The sequence below is a fragment of the Ambystoma mexicanum genome, chromosome 7p, assembly GCF_040938575.1.
Source record: "Ambystoma mexicanum isolate Mex_15411 chromosome 7p, UKY_AmexF1_1, whole genome shotgun sequence".
Taxonomy (NCBI): domain Eukaryota; kingdom Metazoa; phylum Chordata; class Amphibia; order Caudata; family Ambystomatidae; genus Ambystoma; species Ambystoma mexicanum.
This window is the reverse complement of record NC_090939.1, coordinates 754,396,666-754,414,728: the sequence shown is the minus strand read 5'-3', so window position 1 is coordinate 754,414,728 and position 18,063 is coordinate 754,396,666. Positions and strand designations below refer to the sequence as shown.

The 18,063-nt window shown below is 48.4% G+C and overlaps 1 protein-coding gene across 2 annotated transcripts in view; it reads left to right on the top strand.

Annotated features, from left to right (window-relative positions):
• The window catches only part of LOC138526301 (E3 SUMO-protein ligase RanBP2-like), a 1,824,256-nt gene that overhangs the window by 434,949 nt on the left and 1,371,244 nt on the right, over nucleotides 1–18,063 (top strand). For both annotated transcript variants that reach the window (XM_069636876.1, XM_069636877.1), the window contains exon 8: nucleotides 12,461–12,551. In XM_069636876.1, coding sequence (XP_069492977.1) covers nucleotides 12,461–12,551 — 91 coding nt within the window. The remainder of the gene's footprint in view (nucleotides 1–12,460; nucleotides 12,552–18,063) is intronic.

The window sequence follows — 18,063 nt, the reverse complement described above, 5'->3', positions numbered from 1 at the left end:
GAGTTAGAGCAGCCTGAGGAGGGGTTCTTGGCAGAAGTCCTCACCCTAAAACCCCCTAGCAAGACGGGTATCCCGATACAGAAGGACGTTGTGGCTCTGGCCAAGAAAGGGTGGTTCAAGCCACACTCGGCCCAACCTGTGAATCCGCGCCTCAACGCCAAGTATAGGCAGATGGAGGGGATACACTCTTGTTGTCGGCGCACCTCCAGCCGCATTCTTCGGTGATCGCTGCGGTGTCACTCTACTCTAAGCCGCAGTCGTCCTTGGCCACCTCATCCTCGGTGCTGCTAGGCAAGGAGGAAAAGATCTTGGAGGCGAATGGGAAGAAGCTGTACTCCAACACCTCCCTGCACCTGTGTCAGGTCAATGCTGATGACATGCTGGCAGCCGCTAACCAGAGGCTTTGATGGGAAGTAGCGGACTTTCCAGCGCAGAGCCAGGCATGCTTCAAGGCGGGTCTAGGAGAAGCCAAGCTGCTAGCGCAGGACATCATGGAGTCCACAGTGGCCCACATCGATACCTCTGGCCGGGCCATCTGCATCGCCACGGACATGAGGACGGTCTGGCTTTGGGCTACTAAGTTTAACCCAACATCCAGGATTGCATATTGGACCTTCCGTTCGAGGGTAGTGACTGCTTTCACTCTACCACTGACGAGGAATTGGATAAAAAGAACAGCTTGCAAACTGCAAAGTCTTTATCCTGATGAAGGCCACGCCCAAAGCATATACCCAGTCGCACCAAAGCTCCGGTAAGGGGCGGGTGTTTGGCAGATTCCAGGGATTCCGGGAATGGAGGTCGAGACAACCTGGCCGCTCGCTGGGTCTGCACCCGTGCAAGCAACACAAAGAGGGTTGGGGGACAAGGGCTTCTTCAATTCCCTCTCCTGAGCAGCAGCCTCAGAAGGAAAAAGGGCATGACGTGTCCCTTGAGGTCCACGTGTCTCCAGTGGGGTGGCAGGCTTGCCTCTCACATGCACTTCTGGCGCCAGAACTTTGCGGATGCCTGGATCCTCTCTGTAGTATCCATGGGGTACCGCCTACCAATACCTCCCTCCTCCCCCCCACTCCCACAGATTGGGACTACAACTCTGTTGGTGGAGATCCGGTCGCTCGTCAAGAGCCAGGCAGTGGAAGAAGTACCATCCTCCCAGAGAGGATTATGCTTCTATTCCAGGATTTTCACCAGGCTGGCCTGAGAGTTGTGTTGGCCCTATCCACCCTCAAGCTCTCCCTCCTTCAGAAATTCAAAATTGTTACACCGGCAATCATTGCAGAGACACTAGACAGGGGAGACTGGTTGTGTTCCCTGGATCTGAAGGATGCCTACCTACGTGGCCCAATTTGGCAGCCACATCGCTCCTTCCTATGCTTCAGGATCATGGACTGTCATTTCCAATACAAGGTTGCTACCCTTTGGCCTCATCTCAGTCCCCAGGGTGTTTACCAGACTCATGAATGCAGTGGAAGCCCTCCTCGGGGCCCAGGGCCACCAGGTCTACCCATAGTTGGACGACTGGCTCGTAAGGGCGAGATCCCCGGAGGGGGTTACCCACACTTCCTCCACACTTATGAACACGCTCCACGACCTTGGGTTTACTATCCACCTCAGGAATTCTCAGCACACGCAGAGCTTCACCTTCGTGGGCCTCATCTGCGATAAAAGCTACGAGAAGGTCTTTCCCTCGAAGGACAAGATTACGGCCATCAAGAGGGCCACTACGTACTTCCTTTCCAGAGCAGTGGCCTTGGCCTGGTGGTAACAGCACTTATTGGGTATCATGGCAGCGGTTCTGCTGCCCGTGCGGCACACTAGACTCAGGATGAGGAGGTTACAGCTGCACTTCGCAGCCTCATGGAATTAGGAGAAGGGCTCCCAATTGGAGCTGGTGAGCATACCTCCTTCTCTCTACTTGAACCTCACATGGTGGTCCAGGGACGGCAACCTGCAGACGGACAATCCCTTCCAGCAGCCAGCCCTATGGGCCACCATCACTATGGACTCCTCCCTAGAAGGCTGGGGAGCCACTTTGGACAGCCACAGCGTCCATGGAGTCTGGACCCTGTAGGAACAGGAGTCGCACATCAACTGGCTGGATCTTGGGGCCATCGGGCTAGCTCTGAGCTTTCCTTCCACTCATTGGGGCAAGACGTCCTCAACCAGACCGTCAACTCCACCAGCCTGTATTATGTCAACAAGCAGGGGGTTCCAGGTCCCCTCCGCTGTGCAGCCTAGCGGTCAGCATGTGGGAATTGGCCCTGGAGAACCTCTTCCACCCGGGGAGGCCAACTTGGAAGCGGACAGGCTCAGCAGAGTGGGCACAGACAATTACGAATGGCAATTGAATGACCAGGTGCTGTTGGAGGTCTTCAACAGATGGGGGCACCCTCAGGTGGATCTGTTTGCCTCCTGGAAGAACAAGAAGTGCCATCAGTTCACGTCTTGGCAGGGGCAGGGCCCCGGCTCCATGCGAGACGCATTACAGATACGGTGGGGCATGACGGCCTATGCCTTTCTTCCCACGCCCCTGGTCCACAGGGTAATCCACAAGATAAAGGAAGCTTGTCCCCTCAGCATCATCTTGATAGCTCCTTGGTGGCCGGCGAGACTGTGGTTCTCCGAATTGCTCAGCCTCACGGAGAGACCACCCAACCACCTTCTGCTGGGTCCAGCAGATCTCCTATCCCAGTAGGGGGGGCAGGGTCCTCCACCCGCACTCAGAAGTAGGCCCTTGCAGCGTGGTTCCTGAGCAGATCACCCTCAGGCACCTGAGCCTATCACGGGCTAACCTGGAGATCATTCAGGGTGCCAGGTGTAAGGCTACCAGGAGCCAATATAAGAGTAAATGGAGCAGATGCTGTCACTGGGCGGACTCTAAGGAGATCGACCTCCTTATGTGCAGGCTGGCAGTGTGCTCTCCTTCTCGGCACACCTCACACACTCAGGCTTGCAGGTGGACACATGTCACACCTATCTGGCAGCCATAGGGGCCTACAGAAACTCTGGGGAGGAGGTCTTCTCCTCTTCCCACCCGATAGTCAAACATCTGGCTGGCTTGTCCAGGCTTTACCCGCCCATCAAGAAGCCACAACCCATGTGGTACCTCACTGTGGTGTTGGGCGCCTTGGCGCACAAACCATTCAAGCTAATGGCATCCAAGGACATCAGGCTGGTTACCGTTAAGACAGCTTAGCTAGTGGAACTCGCCTCCGCTCGCAGAGTCAGCGAGGTCCAGGCTCTGGTGGTCTTCAAACCCTTTACCACTTTCCCCAGGGAGAAGGTGGTCCTGCGGACTCACCCAGCGTTCTTCCCTAAACTACCCTCTGCTTTCCATCTAAACTAGGAAATAGTCTTGCCTATGTTCTTCGCTGGCCCCAAGAACGAGGCTCAGAGTCTTGCACTGTCTGGATGTCAGACGCGCTGCAAGTCGGAGCACATTTTGTCACCTTTGGGGGGGGCTCCAGACCCGGTTAACAAGCATTCCAGGCTTATATTGCACGGTGGATGGTTGAGGCCATCAAAGCGGCCTATGAGGGGCAGCACAAGCCACTGCCAGCCAACATGCACACGGTCAGAGCCAAGGCCACGGCCATCGCGTTCCAGCGGCAGGTTCAGTGGCAAGTCCTAAGCAGGGCGCCCACCTGCGTCACCCCTTCTGTAAGCATTACTGGTTGGACGCCGGCTCTAAGTCAGACAGAGCCTTTAGACAGGCGGTTCTAAGGAACTTGTTTGCTTTGGGAGGGTCTCCTCTCCACCCTGGGGATACGTTCAGCTGTAATCGCCCATGCAGAATGGAGGAAAGGGGACGTAAGAGTAATTATAAGTTACTCACTGTAGTGACTACTAAGTCCCCTTTCCTCCATACGTCCCACCATCCTGCCTCCCCTAATAATACTGGTGTCATTAGGCAATGTTAAATATTGTCGATGCGTCAATGGGAACTGAGGTGTGGTGCTGGTGGGTGGAGTCAGGGTACAGCATGCTCCCAGGGCCGCACTCCAGTGCGCCTCTAAATTTAAAGGGGAAGAAGGTTTTTCTGGTGAAAAAGGATTCCGTCTCCTGTCCCTAGGAAGGGACGCCCATGCAGTATAGAGGAAAGGGGACTAGGGACTAAGAGTATGTTAGTCACTATGGTGAGTAACTTATAATTACTGTGGTCATTGAACGTTGTTTGGTACGCCCCTTCCACAGAACGCAATGTAAGCCAGGGCAGGAGGGTTGCTGTACTGTGTTCTGTCCGAACACTGGGATTCGGGTGTTTTCATGTCCTGTTCTGCATATCTCTGGTGTATCACTCACTGTTGCTCTTCACTTCTGTGCCATTGGCCCATTTGGTTTCCTTCCTGGCTGCCGATGGGCCAGTGTAGTGCATGGCAGGTCTTTGCTCCAAAAACCCCAGGTAACTATGACTGCTCTCATAGTTGGTCAATGTCGATTAGGTCCCCGAGTGGCAGGTGCAGGGGTTACTTTCGGTGTTGGGTTTCGGTCTGAAATGGCTGCGGTTCTGATCTCCGGTTCATTGATCTGAAGGTAAACCACCAGGGTGGACTTCTGGATGACAACTATGAAAGACAACTGCTTCAGCACCGACATGCGTCGGAGCCTTGAGGATACAGCAGATGGATAATGCATTTGAACACAATTCAAACTGGCTGAGAAGGTTAGATGCATTTGAACACACTTCAAACTGGGTGCAGCAAGACAGATGAACCCGAGCTCTAGGCACGCTACTGTCCTGCTTAAAGAGCAGCAACAGAATGGTAATATTGTTGAGTCCTATGATGATGTTCAATCCCATGACAAGGATGCTTGTGAAATTTCCAGCCCCAGGGCTAGACCGTGTCCATGCAATGACAGTCTCCATTTCCAGATGATGCCATCCAGATACTGTTTGTTTATTTATTTAAAATGCGCGCCAGACCCGAGGGTATCAGGGCACAGGAACAAGAATATTTTCAGCTTACAATGTTACAAATTACATAGTTATACAGTGACAGTTAGATTACAATAGTGAAATAGATATGTACAATACATATATACACGTAGCAAGGTTAGACGAGAGAGAGGTGATCAGTAAGTCCGGAAGGTGAGTATCAATTCACAATAGTCTGGAAAGTGAATGTAAATTTACAATACAGGTGAAAGAGATAGGGTTGTTGCTGGTAGGATTTCGAAATCATACTGTTGATGGTCAATGTTGGTGGTAATAGTGTCAATACTGAAAGTTAGTGGTCATTTTCTTTGATCCAGTTAATGATGTTAAGTCTGAAGTTGGGATAAGTCTGGTCTGCCCTCAAGGAGAGGGGGTAAGGAGTTGCTTTGACTGGGAAGCTGTTGCCTCCAACTTTTGTCAGTTTGAAGCTTGGGACTGTCGAACAGTTATTATAGGCTGCTCTGGTGGGTCGTTGGGTAGGTTTTCTGTTAATTCTGCCTAGGAGATAGCGGGGTGCCGCATTGTTTAAGCACTTGTAAGTTAATGAAGCAGTTTTTAGCAGTATTTTATCACTGGTGGAGAGCCAGTTATTCTGCCTTCTTAACTCTGAGATATGTTCTTTTCTAGCTATTCCTAGTGCTGCTCTCAGGGCGTTGTTCTGTAGAGTCTGAATTTTTCTGGTGATGTATTTATTGGAACCAAGATATAGAGCGTTGCAATTGTCCAATTTGGACAGGATGAGCGCGCTAGCCAATGTGATGCATCTGCGTGTAGATAGGAAGGGTTTGGCCACTCTAATCAATTTACATGTGTAGGCTGTGGAGGATGCCATTGCATTCACCTGTTTGGTCAAGGTAAGGCTAGAATCAAGTTAGAAACCTAAGGTTTTTACCTCCTTTGCAACCTTGATAGTGTTACCAACTATGTGAAAGGAGGTGTATTTATGGCCAAGTTTGTTGAGATTAGGCATAGTTCCCAGAATGATGAGTTCTGTTTTGTCATCATTCAGGCATGGACCATGGAGTGCCAGCCATGCCTGGATGATGAGGTATATTCTATTCACTAAGGCCAAATCCTTATCATAATCCACTGTAAGAGGTATGAGAATCTGGGTGTCATCTGCATATTTACTGTAGGTGACACCCAGATAATCCAGATCATCAAAAAGGGGCTTGGTAAATATATTATACATAGTGGGGGAGACACATGACCCCTGAGGAACTCCACATGTGACGGCAATGGGGTCTGCTGCTGCTCTGGTCGAGAAGACTCATCATCCTGTTGCATAAGAAGGATTGGTTCCAGGCTATGGCATGCCGAGAAAAGTGTGCTGCTGAATGCCGAGAAAAGTGTGCTGCTGAATTGAGATGGTTACAAAGGACCTTGTAACACACCAAGTCGAACGCTGCTGAGAGATCAAGAAGGAGTAGTAAGGCAGATTTCCCTTTGTCTCTCAAATCGTGGACCCGGGCCTTGAGGTCAATTAGTGCAGTCTCAGTCCCATGTTGGGGCCTGAATCCTGATTGCCGGACTCCAAGAAGCTGGTTCTGCTCGAGGTAGTTCTGTATTTGGAGGTAAGCCACACAATTTATAGGATGGAAACTTTAGAGAAGTTGAAGCGATGTACTGGTTTAGGTAGATGGCGTGCTGACTTGTGTAGTCGTATTTGGTGTGTGTGTTTAGTTTTTTGTTAGAGATTTTGACCTGGAGAATGGAGATTTTATTAGTAAGGGCCTTCTGTATATCAGAACACCACATTTTATCTTATACACAGTTGTCAAATACGGAAATCGGATTCTCAAGTTCTTTCAGGATAGTACACAGTTCCTTTGTACTTCATTTAGCTTGCAGGATCCTATTGTTGTAGGTTTCCTTCTTTGTGCGCGTATTTCGTTTTTGTACTTAGTGGAGATATTAATGAGGTTTGCTTTATTTACATCTGATGGTACTTGCCTCCAAGTTACTTTGCTTTTTCGTTTTTCCTTTCTCAAGGTCAGGGGTGAACCAGGCGTTCAAATGTGGTCTGGGTTTGCTTTTTCAAATTTTTAGAGGGGCAATGGTGTCTAGGGCTTCAGTCATGGCTTTATTATATTCGTTTACTAAGACCATTGGATCAATGGTATCAGGTAATGAGTTGAGAGTGGGTAGTATTAAGGGTAAGAGTTTATCCGCAGTTATATTGTTTTTATTCCTTGTTAGAGAAGGTGGTGCGATAGGGTTATTTTGGGTTAGGGGGATTTTGGCATCCAATGTGAATGCTATAAGGGAGTGGTCAGTCCATGACTGGGGGGATAATGGTAGTGATGGTAGTATTACAATTGTAATCTGCCACCCAGTCAAGAGTTCTGCCTTTCTCATGAGTTGGTAGGGTCACTTTTTGCGTGAAGCCAAGTTCAGTGAGGATATTAGCTATGGCTACTGCTTGTTGGGTTTAGGGTCATAACATCCCAAATTAAGATCCCCAAGTAGGAGTACCTGAGAGGTGTTTTTTTTAAGTTATTAGAGAGGATTGTGGAAATGTCCTCCTTGAATGTACCCATGGGGCCTGGGGCCCTGTAAATTAGGTGGATTGTGAAGGTTTGGGCTTTTGAGATGGGTAGTTTGGCCTTGAGGGATTCGCAGGATTTGACATCCAGGGAGGCAACTAGTTTCATTGCTAGACTGGATTTGGCTATGATAGCTATGCCTCCTTCGCGGGTGTTAGGCAGAAACATGTGCAGTTCCCTTAGGGACCACTGCAAAAGGCTTAGGACTACATGTGTTGGCAGTAAACCCAATTGGTAGCAGTCTGTACCACCCAGATTTACCTGGTAGCTGTGGCTGAGCAGCCAGACTTATCTCAAGAAGAGTTAGACAGAATATAGAGTATACAAAATAGGTACTTGTAAAATACACTAACACTAATATGGCAAGCAAGTTCAAACACAGTCACGATCAATGTATATACATCCCTGATTACTTATTGAACAAGTCTTAGTTAAAACACCACTTATTTTCAGACAGAGGTGAGCGCTTAACCTAAGATGGCACTCCAATAAGTTAGTTAAAAAAGGGAGGGAAAGGCAGAATTAGGAAAGTACACAATACCAACACTTTAACAAGAACCACAGCAAGTCAGAAAGGCAGAGTCTACTGTTAGAGCAAGGAAGTTCATAGACCAGGCCCACTCTTGGAGAGAGCAAGGCGGAATAAAGAGTCAAGGATTTACGGGACACCTTGAGCAGTCTGTTGCAAGGGAGACCAGGAGGGACACCGTACCTGAAATGGTGAGAAAGCTCCAGCGGGGGCAGTTGTTCCTGGCAGCGGATGCAAGTCGGTGCTTCGTCCAGGGGAAGAGAAGATCTCAACGTGGAGGAAAGCTGGAGGTCGTTGCACTGCCAGGGAAGAAACCAGCCGCAGAGTTTCTCGGTTAAAAGGTACTACCCTTTTATTCGCGGTAGTGGTGAAGTGTGGCTATCCAGCCGCCGGGGTGCTTGGCAGGGGCGATTGGACCACAAGACGATCCAGGAAGGCGAAAAAGAGGGCAAACTGGTTATCCCCACCAGTTCAGAGGAAGAAGACTCTCCGGGATGAAGATCTTCTCTGTCGTTGGGAAGTGGTGAGACGGTTCAGCAGGGCTCCACCGGTGGTGTCGTCGTTGCAGGTCGGCTCAGCTTCTCCCTCTTCGGATTCTTTGGTCCTGTGGCGACTTCTGAAGTTCCAGTCCCCAAAGCCCTGCTTTTATACAGAAAACCCCCATTCATCAGTCCTAGCTTTCACTGAAACATGCTAAGTGGGGAGCCAGGCGGCTCACCACTTGGCCAATCACACAAGAGTGCGACTTGAGTTGCCGAGGCAACTCAGTCCAGGGTGCCTAAACCCCCCCCCAAACACATCCTGTAGACCCAGACAGAGTGGCACCACTTTTGGGGGCTTCTGTGCAGAAGACCACCAAAAAGTGGAACAAAGGGCTCGACTTGGGTTGGAGTTACAGAGGCGAACACCTACGCCATTTTAAAACTGAGTCCTGGCAAAAAGACTCAACCGGGGAATAAATATTAAATAAATAACCCGGCGGTATCTTTAACATTGCACCAAAAAAGTGGTGCATTTAAAATGAATGGGAAAATCCCATAGGAAATATTCCGGTGCAATATTTCGCGTGGTAACCACTGCCACCAGCCAGAGACTCGATGAATGGGGACTGCACAGTGCCCCCTCGAAAAACAGACCCAGGGGCAATCTAATTACCCCTACCAGTACTTCCACAATATGATGGTTTGTACTGGTTCTGTTCACAATTTAAGACTAGTAATGTCAATGGTGACTTTACATGCCCTGGGAGACAGTAGTCAGTCCCAGGGTATGGAGTCTATTTTTGGGGGTCACTGAGGGTGCTGTGTAACACACTTTCCAAAAACACATGAAAACCTATGGAGTAAAAGACCCAATAGCCCATAAACACATTACAAAGTCAAAGGATATCTCAAATCATGTCTAAGAGTGGGAGAAAAAGAGTCTCACTCTTAGCAGGAGAAAAAAATAAACCCCAAAAATCCAGCAAAGCTGCTGGGGGACTCACTAGGTTTGGGAAATTAGCCTTAACAGAGAATTCTCCCTAACAGTGGGTTTCAATTCTATCTACTCTGTTGAAAGTATAGTTATCTGGCACTGCAAGCATAAGGGCCGGGCCTGCTGCGGGGTCTAGCCATGATTCCGTAATGGCAAGAAAGTCATAGTTTTTAGCCTGAATCAAGTTGGCTACCTCTATGGCGTGGGCTATTAAGGACCTAGAGTTTATTATGGCCCCTTTAAAGTTGGGAGCATGAGTACCTGCCTATAGGACAGGGGAAGCACTGATGTTGATTTCATCTGTCAGGGACGGGGAGTGGGGTTTGTTCTGCTTGAGCTTTCTGAGGTTAGGATTGTCATCCTCAAGTGTGATATCTGGTTTAGAAGGATTAGAGTTTTTTGGTGAGATAATTTGTTTGTTATGGAAGTGTTTACTTTTTTGGGCAGTGATGGCTGTTAAGCTGGCAGGTGGTTCGAATAATTTTGTCAATCTAGAACGGAGGCAGAAAGTGACAAGGTGTACATTAGTTATAGGTGGGCTCTGGGTGTTGCTAAGGCTGGATGAGAGTACGCTTGGATTGCTTAATTGTAAAGGGTTAACTACATCACCTAGTGTGGTTACCATGGTGTTGGTTACCGTAGCGTTTGGAGTACTAGAGGAGTCGGTTGGATCTAGAACTAAAGACAGTATGATCCAGAGAGAGGCTGACCGATATGCAGTTGCATACATAGTGTACTTACATTAGTTGGGGTAGGTAATAGTCTGGTTTAACTGTGTACTGCTGCAAACAGGGTGGCATGGGCTGGTTCCACTCGGGGCAGGGTATATAAAGTTAGCGTAATTTGAGGTGGGTGGGCTCAAATGCAAACAGTATGGCTGAGATAGTGTGGGAGGATTAAGGTGGGGCCAAATGCAAATAAAATGCTGTAGGCTCAGTTCAAGGGGGCACAGTTGCAATCAGGATGGTACAGATAGCATAGGAAAATTCAGATAGGCATAATTGAAACAAATGGGATAGGCTGATTCAAATGGGTACAAATGCAAGCACAGTGACGAGGATTGAGGCAAATAGGCCTAGTTGTGATTGATATGGCAGCGAGGGCGTGGGCTGATTCGGTTGGCACAAATACAATCAGGGTGACGTAGGCTAGATCATTTGGGCACAGTTGCAGGCAAAATGGCAGGACTGGCATAGGCTTATTCCGATATGCATGTTTGTAGACAAAAGGGATAATCTGAAATCATAAAGGCTGCGATGCAAGCAGAATGGTAGCGATAGTGTTGAGTAAGCCCACTGCAACAAATTGGCCGGAGTGGCATGTACTGGATCAGGTCAGCATGAGTACATCTGGGTCAAGTAGGCACAGTTGCAAAAATAATAGAGTAGCCAAATCTAATTCCAGTGGGCACTATTATAACTACTGTGGTGCAGGTTGAATCGAAGGGCACAATACAAATAGAATGACATATATAGCGTTTACTGATTCCGGTAGATACAAGGTGAGCCTAAGTAGTTTGGGCTGGTATAGCTGGGTGCAAAGGTAGGCAGGTGCCATGGGGGTATTGGACACATGAACTTGGCTGGATACTGCAACTCTTCAGAGCTCCAGAAAAGCAGGACAGCCGTATAGCGCGTGAGACTAATTTGGTCCCCTCTTGTGACTGTAGCAGGTACCGGTCTCACCTGTAGAGCTCTGCATTTGCAGCAGATGGTTTTGCCAATGCCAATTTCAGTAGAACTTTCCTGGCTTCCCTCTTGAGACTCTATTTTGGAATCCTGGCTCCAGTGCTTGAATGTCTCATGGCTCCATATCCAGTGGAGTAACTTTGCTGAAAATGTTGTTGGGGGGTGGGGGGACATGGCATTTAAATTAAAGGGGGGCCTCTTCCAAATGGGTGGGACGAAATGGTGTGCCACAAAAGTTAGGGGGGGGGTTGGACACAACACCCTTCTCCCCTTCTAAAATGACACCCATGTCCATATCCCCCCTATTATGTGAAATCTTGGGCTTGGCGTCACCCTCACCAAACCAATAGAAGAACCTGCATCATACAACAGGGGATGGCTTACTGCTCAGGAGCCTTCCACCTTATCTGGCTCCCTTCCTGGAGTAGTTCTTCCGGTTTGTGTAGGTTTCTCAGGTCGGAGGGCTCAGCAACCCAGTACCTTTTTCACAGTAATGTCTCTCTCCTGTTCCTGGAGCACAGGTTGTTTTCCATTCTTGTCCACTATCTGCATAGTTACGATGGCTGGTAGCTGAGTGGGTACTGTCACACAGCTGAAGCACCATCTAGTCAACCATAGTGACGTTGGTTTCCGTGCCATTTATGGCAGAATTTGTATGGCTGTTGAGGAAGACACTCTAGAATAACTTAAGGAGTATACACTTAAATCTTATCCAGCACCTCCTTGTGATGTTCCCAGATACATATGGAAATTAACTCTATTTGCGAGGGAATTCCTTTGACCGCTTGGAAGGTTTGGCTGGTTGGCTGTATGCACAAGTCTATCACCTTTCAATAGAGGCCCTTTGTTTGGTGAATAAGATCTCCAAAGTCCTAGCACGCTTCAGAACTGTGGCAGCCATTGGTGTCATCAACCCCACAACTTGGGTCTTATTGACCTTCTGCAATCCATCCACCAATTACTTAATCCAACCTTATTATGGTGCCCTGCTGATAGAAAGTTTAACTGTATGGGATTGCCCACGTTTGTCTGGAGAGGCAATGTACCTTCTTGTTAATATGGTGAGTGACCCCCACATTTCTGCAGCTATAGATACTAATTTAGGGTTGACAGCAAGATTAAAATCCACAAGACAGGCTTGTTAAAGTCGTGTGGGCAAGTTTGAAACCTGTCTTTCAAATTGAGGAAAACTTAACTACCCTTGACAATTTCTTTTAAATAGAAATGTTTGATCAGACCATGGAATTTAGGGGGTCTTTTTTCATATGTTTTTGTTCTTTTATGCCAGGTCCCAAAACCAAAGAATAAATCAATAAAACGGGATGAAAACAATCAAGATGTTCTTGAAATGCTAGCCTGTGATCGACAGAGCCAGTCAGGTAATCGAATATTTCTGTTTTTGAATGTCTTGTAATAGGAAAGTGTTGCTTGATAAATGCGATTGTCCAGGTTCTTGACTGGGGCCACTGATATATTTTATTCTTTAAACTATTGATTCCCATCCTGTTTCAATTCATAATTTACCGTGCCTAATGGGCTCTGCCTTGGGATTGGATAAAATGTGTCTGATGCACAAATATTTAAACATTGAATTGTGATACTAGTTTGAGACACATCCTGATTTTGTAGAGCCCTTGGCAGAAACGTTTACGTTTAAACTGCATATTGGCCCGCTGCTCATTCCTGATTTTACTGAAAACTGACAGAACAGTAATTGAGGTAAGTTATGCCATTGTATTACAAGGAAGGAAACCTTATCACAGTTCTGGGTTCGTTTGCCATCTTTCCCTATTAAGATGAATGTCTAAAATCACCCTTGTTGGGAGGATTTTGGGTGTACACATTATTAGGTTGAACAGGGAGAGGTCAGCCAAACCCATCAAGGTGAGGTAGCAGATTGCCAAGGATTAGTCTCAGGGTGGCTGTGAGAGTAGTCTAATAATAATAATAATAATAATAATAATTAGGCATTTATATAGCGCTACGAACCCTCAGGTATCTGAGCGCTGCTTATTATTACCCACGGTGTGTGGTGCTCATTTATCAACCTCGGAAGGATGAAAGGCTGAGTTTGGCCCACCGGGATTCTAACTTGCGTTAACAGGCTCTGCACAGATGTCAAAGCGAGCGCTCTACTCGCTGTGTCACTTGACCGGCTTGGGTCAGTCTAGGTCTACGAGTCTACGAGTCCACACAGAGCCACACCAGTAATTCCAGTTAGACAGGTAAGTTTAAAAATACAATTAATTATTAGGCCTTTATTTGCGCACTAAGCAAATAAAATACTAGACAAATATTGCCAAACAAAACCCTTATAAACCAGATATATCCATTCATCCTTAGGATACATCGAATGGCATTTGATTCAATCACCAGTGAAACAGGTTAATAGTCATATGCATAGAAATAGACTGCTTTTTAGAAGCAACACAAGTCCAGCCCTATGATGGTGTGGGGCCTTGTGCCCAAATGTCACCACTTTCAAAGTATACACTCTTCAGGTAGGTTTATATAGGGATTTGCAGTGCCAATGGTTATGAAAGAGTCAGTTAGATAAAAGTACAAGTAAAGTTCAAAAAAAGACTCAATCCAGCACACTGGGATAGTCCTAGGGAGGGATCCTTGGCCCACGTTCCACCACCAAAGATCAGGTAAGTGTGGGCAATGGTCATGTCTTTACACCTTTTTGTTTCACTATGAGAGACAGAGGGGTGGGGGAGGAGGGTGCAACAGGTATGTAGACTTACTCCCTTGCCTCAGAGTTCTCTGGATATCACTTCTGGAGGGTCCAGACTTTGTTGCAGATGTGTAAAGGAGGGTCAACTGGATACAACAGAACAGTGGGTCAAGTGGAACGCAGTCGTGCAGGCTGTTGTGCTGCCCATTTTGGTCTTACTTGCTCCCTTCTTTTGTGGATTGTGCTTCCAGAAACACTCTCAGCAAGGAAACGGGACTCCAGCTTTATTTTCTGTTGCCTGCACCTTTAACGCTGGAAACCGCTGTGCGTCACGCTGAGGCTGCGTGAGGAGCTCCACCCTCTCACCTATCAAAACCCCTGCGGGGCCGCGAAACGGCCGTGAGGTCGGTCAAGTGGAACGTAGTCGTGCAGTCTGGCAGCAGGCAAAGGGTGAGTGATCCCTAATTTTCAATAGAATTTGCAGCCACTTTTCCCTGCACTGCTCACAATAGGAAGAGGGGAAAACTACAAAACCTGGAATGTGGTGCAGAGAGTGACTCTGTCCTGCAACTCCTTTAGCACCCATGGCCCTTTAATAACCTCAACCTGACCTACACAAGAAAGTACAGAGCAGAGACTGCAGGGTTAAGCCCTTTGATCCGCTCCGTGTAGAATAAGGTTTGTTGTGGCTTGCTTTGTGGAAAGTGACCCCCTTGCTAAGCACTTGAACTTCACCCCATATCTGCAAATGGCTTCACTAACTACGGATGAGAACATTGGAATGGCGAAATCAGTGATTTGCCTCAAGAGTCTGTTCCTCATTGCCCAATTGATTTGTGTGTGGAAATTGGTCAGGCAACAACCTCTCCTACAAACACCCTGGAGTGCCCGCTAGAAAATGATTCCCTCTCCCTTTCATGGAGCACACCAGATAAAACAGTAAATAACGGCACACAGGTGCCTGCTCCACTCCTGGAGGCCTCTTAATTAAACCCACACCTAAGCGCAGAGGACTGTAATTACACAAGCACAGAAGAAACTGGAGCCTTGTCGGAGTCTGTGCCAGCCCGACAGACTAACACCTTCGGAGCACCAAATTCAACCAACCATAATACCTTGTACAGTACTGTTTCCAGCCTCTTACCGGATTAACAAGAGGCCTAATTCCTGTTGCTCCTTAAGACAAGCAGCACTCTCTCTATACTTGCACTAACCCTCAACCTTCACTGAGTGCCCATAATGCCACACTGGGCAACAGCTTCAGAGTGTCAAACCGATCCGTCAAGGCAAAGTTTTCTTAATCCAACACAGTTAGTAGCGCGCACAGAGTTGGCTCAACAAACTGTTTGTGCAAGACAAAGTGATATTCTTAATCACGCAAAGCCTCACAGCTCAAAGACTAAGCCAAGAAGCCCAAGCCACCCTAACAGCCTGGTGGAGAGAGTGCTCCATGCTAACACCAAGAGAGCTAATGACTTGAGTACGGAAACGAGTACAACCTCAGTGGCTCCCTCAGCCTTTGTTGACGGACAAACTAGGGGTAGTCACCCTAATGATACGCAGATTCATGATCAGACCACTGACCGCACGTTTCCAGCTCCTTCACGATCTGCGTTGCTCCACACAACTTTCAGATTGGCTACACTCCTCCCGCAAACGTCGCAGACTGACTGCAAGCAGGGAAGATGTGCAACCGACTATAGACTCAGTATTATCAGACGAAGACTTACTATTGGACTTGGTGGCTGCTCAGATTGAGGAACAATCCTCGCTTAAATCTCTCATAGATGCCAATATGATCACGGCCTTCCCTGTGACAATGACCCCCGTCATGAAGCTTTACGAGAACATTGCGGATCAGCTAAAAGACCAATATCAACCCTTTTGGCAATGCTTCATTCAAAAATGGTCTTTGTTGAAGGGTTCATTTCGGCTCTCAAGGGGAACATGGACAAAAGGTCAGAGCACATAACCAAATTCTTAAAGAGCATTCTGGATCCCATTATAAAAGAAAAAGGTAAAAGAAGACTATCTATGTTGTCAAACCACCAGAACAGTCCACTCTTGGTTCCTAGCTTCAATGAGAACAGCGAACGACCTGAAACCAACGAGGACACTCTCAGGAACTCTAACGCTTTGCTTGATTCAGATGTACGGACTGCTATTACATCGGAATACATACAGGATGTGGCTTTGCTCAATTGCTCACAAGAAATTACTATTGCAAGACCAAGACGCAAAGTCTGTCCAAGTTTGCCTGTTGCTGAAGACGTGCAGACCTACCCCACGCATCCAACCAGTACTGACAGACCAAGAGGCAAAGACTCTCTGAATCTGCAAGACTTTGATGAAGAAGTACAGAATGCTAACCAACTGGAGGAGAAACAGGTGGCGGATCACATCAAAGCGCCTCAAGATCACAATGCTAAAGGGTCTAGTTGTAAAGATGCCCAGAAGCCACCAGGGCCAGACAAAGTCAGAAAGTCATTAAAGGGTCCTCCTAATAATTCAGCAACTTCAGGAGCCCCACTAGCAACACTTCCATCTGTGAAAATGTGCGACATTTTCTCAAAATCTCTAGATCCCACTCACAACACAAGAGAGAGGGTCAAAGTCCCACTGACAAAAAGAGTACTTGGGAACAAAATGCAACCCAAACAAGTACTTTGCTACAAAGCTTGTGCCACCGAGACAAAGACGACAGGTTACTCAAATAAAGAAAATCAAGGACCCAGCTCTCCCGACTCTCAAAAAGAATGACATTTTAGTGGTCAAAATAAGACTTGACCCCCAGGAGAGACCTTGGAATGAAGCACCTGGAAAATCTGTCGAGAATTCCTACATACTCTTACGTCCCGTCCCCTTTCCTCTATACTGTATGGGCGTCCCTTCCAAGGAACCGGAGACAGAACCTTTTTCACTACAAAAAACCTTTTTGCCCCTTTTAAATTTGGAGGCACGCAGTGGCGTGGCCCAGGGAGCATGTGCTGCCCTGACTCTGCCCTCTGGCGCCACACCCCAGTCCCCTTTTCTGCGTCGACGGGAACAGGCCGAATTTGCTAGCGCTCCTGGGTTTGGCTTGGGCCATGTAGTTCCACGCGCGGATACTTGATCTACGGATCTCTGTATTTTTTGTCTTATCTATCATTCAGGTACTCGGTCCTCAGGCGTCACGCTCCTCCCCGCTTCATGTCGACTTCTACATGGTTCAGCAGGTGCCCATCCTGCAACAGGCTCTTCAGACCCCTATGCCCTCTGCCTACGTTGCCTTGGCTCAGATCACGGTTGGCAATCATGTTCGGCGTGTGACCCGCTGTCCTCGAAGGCGCTGAAGAACAGACTAGCCAGGTGGATGGAGCTCTTCCAGAAGTCGCCTCCAGAGGATCTTAAGAACTTCGTGAATCATCAAACCAGGCCCAAGGTAGGGCCAATATTTTCTAGCGCACCCCGCAAGGGAGACGCCTTCCCAGGGACTCTCCCGTGCGGGAGGGACCAGCCATGGCCTTCTACCGGCACGTGCCCCGAGGCTGCTACAGCTACCGGCTTTTAGGGTCGAGAGGTCCGCGGATCCTCCCGGGCGCAGTGTCGAGGGACCGGAAAGTTCTTGTACCAGGTCTACACCTGAGGGGCTTTGCCCTGTTATCGGCAGAATGGCCAAGGGGCTACGCCCTGTTACCGGCAACACGTCCGAGGGGCTATGCCCTATTACCGGCAGTACGTCCGAGGGGGCGCCTAAACGCAGCTCTACCGACCCCCGGGTCGAGGGTGGCACACCTACTGGGCCGAGGCCCGAGGAGCAGCGTAGGTCTTGTATTCCACACGCAAGAGTCTTGGACGAGGCCGGGCCCAGCGGGCCGAGCAACACGTCGCAGGCACGCGGCAGGCAGCTCGACAAAATGGCCGCCGTGCCAGAAAGGGGCACCCGTCCGATGCCATTCCACGAATTCAGCAAAGAACGAGTGTCGAGGTGGGACTGGCCTCAACCAGGTACGTGGCCTATAGTCTACCCTTCATTTGCACAAGGCAGCTTTCTTTTGCGTCCATATGGACAGGGTATGCAGTGGCTCCAGCAGCCCCCTGCTACCTCGTCGGTACCCCCTACCACCTCTCTGGCCAGTGAGGAGGTGCTCTTTGAGAAGTTTCTCGTCCTCATGCGGTCTCCGCAGATGTGGGGTTATCATCAAAGACGCAGTCAGGGAAGTCCTTCCTGCCAT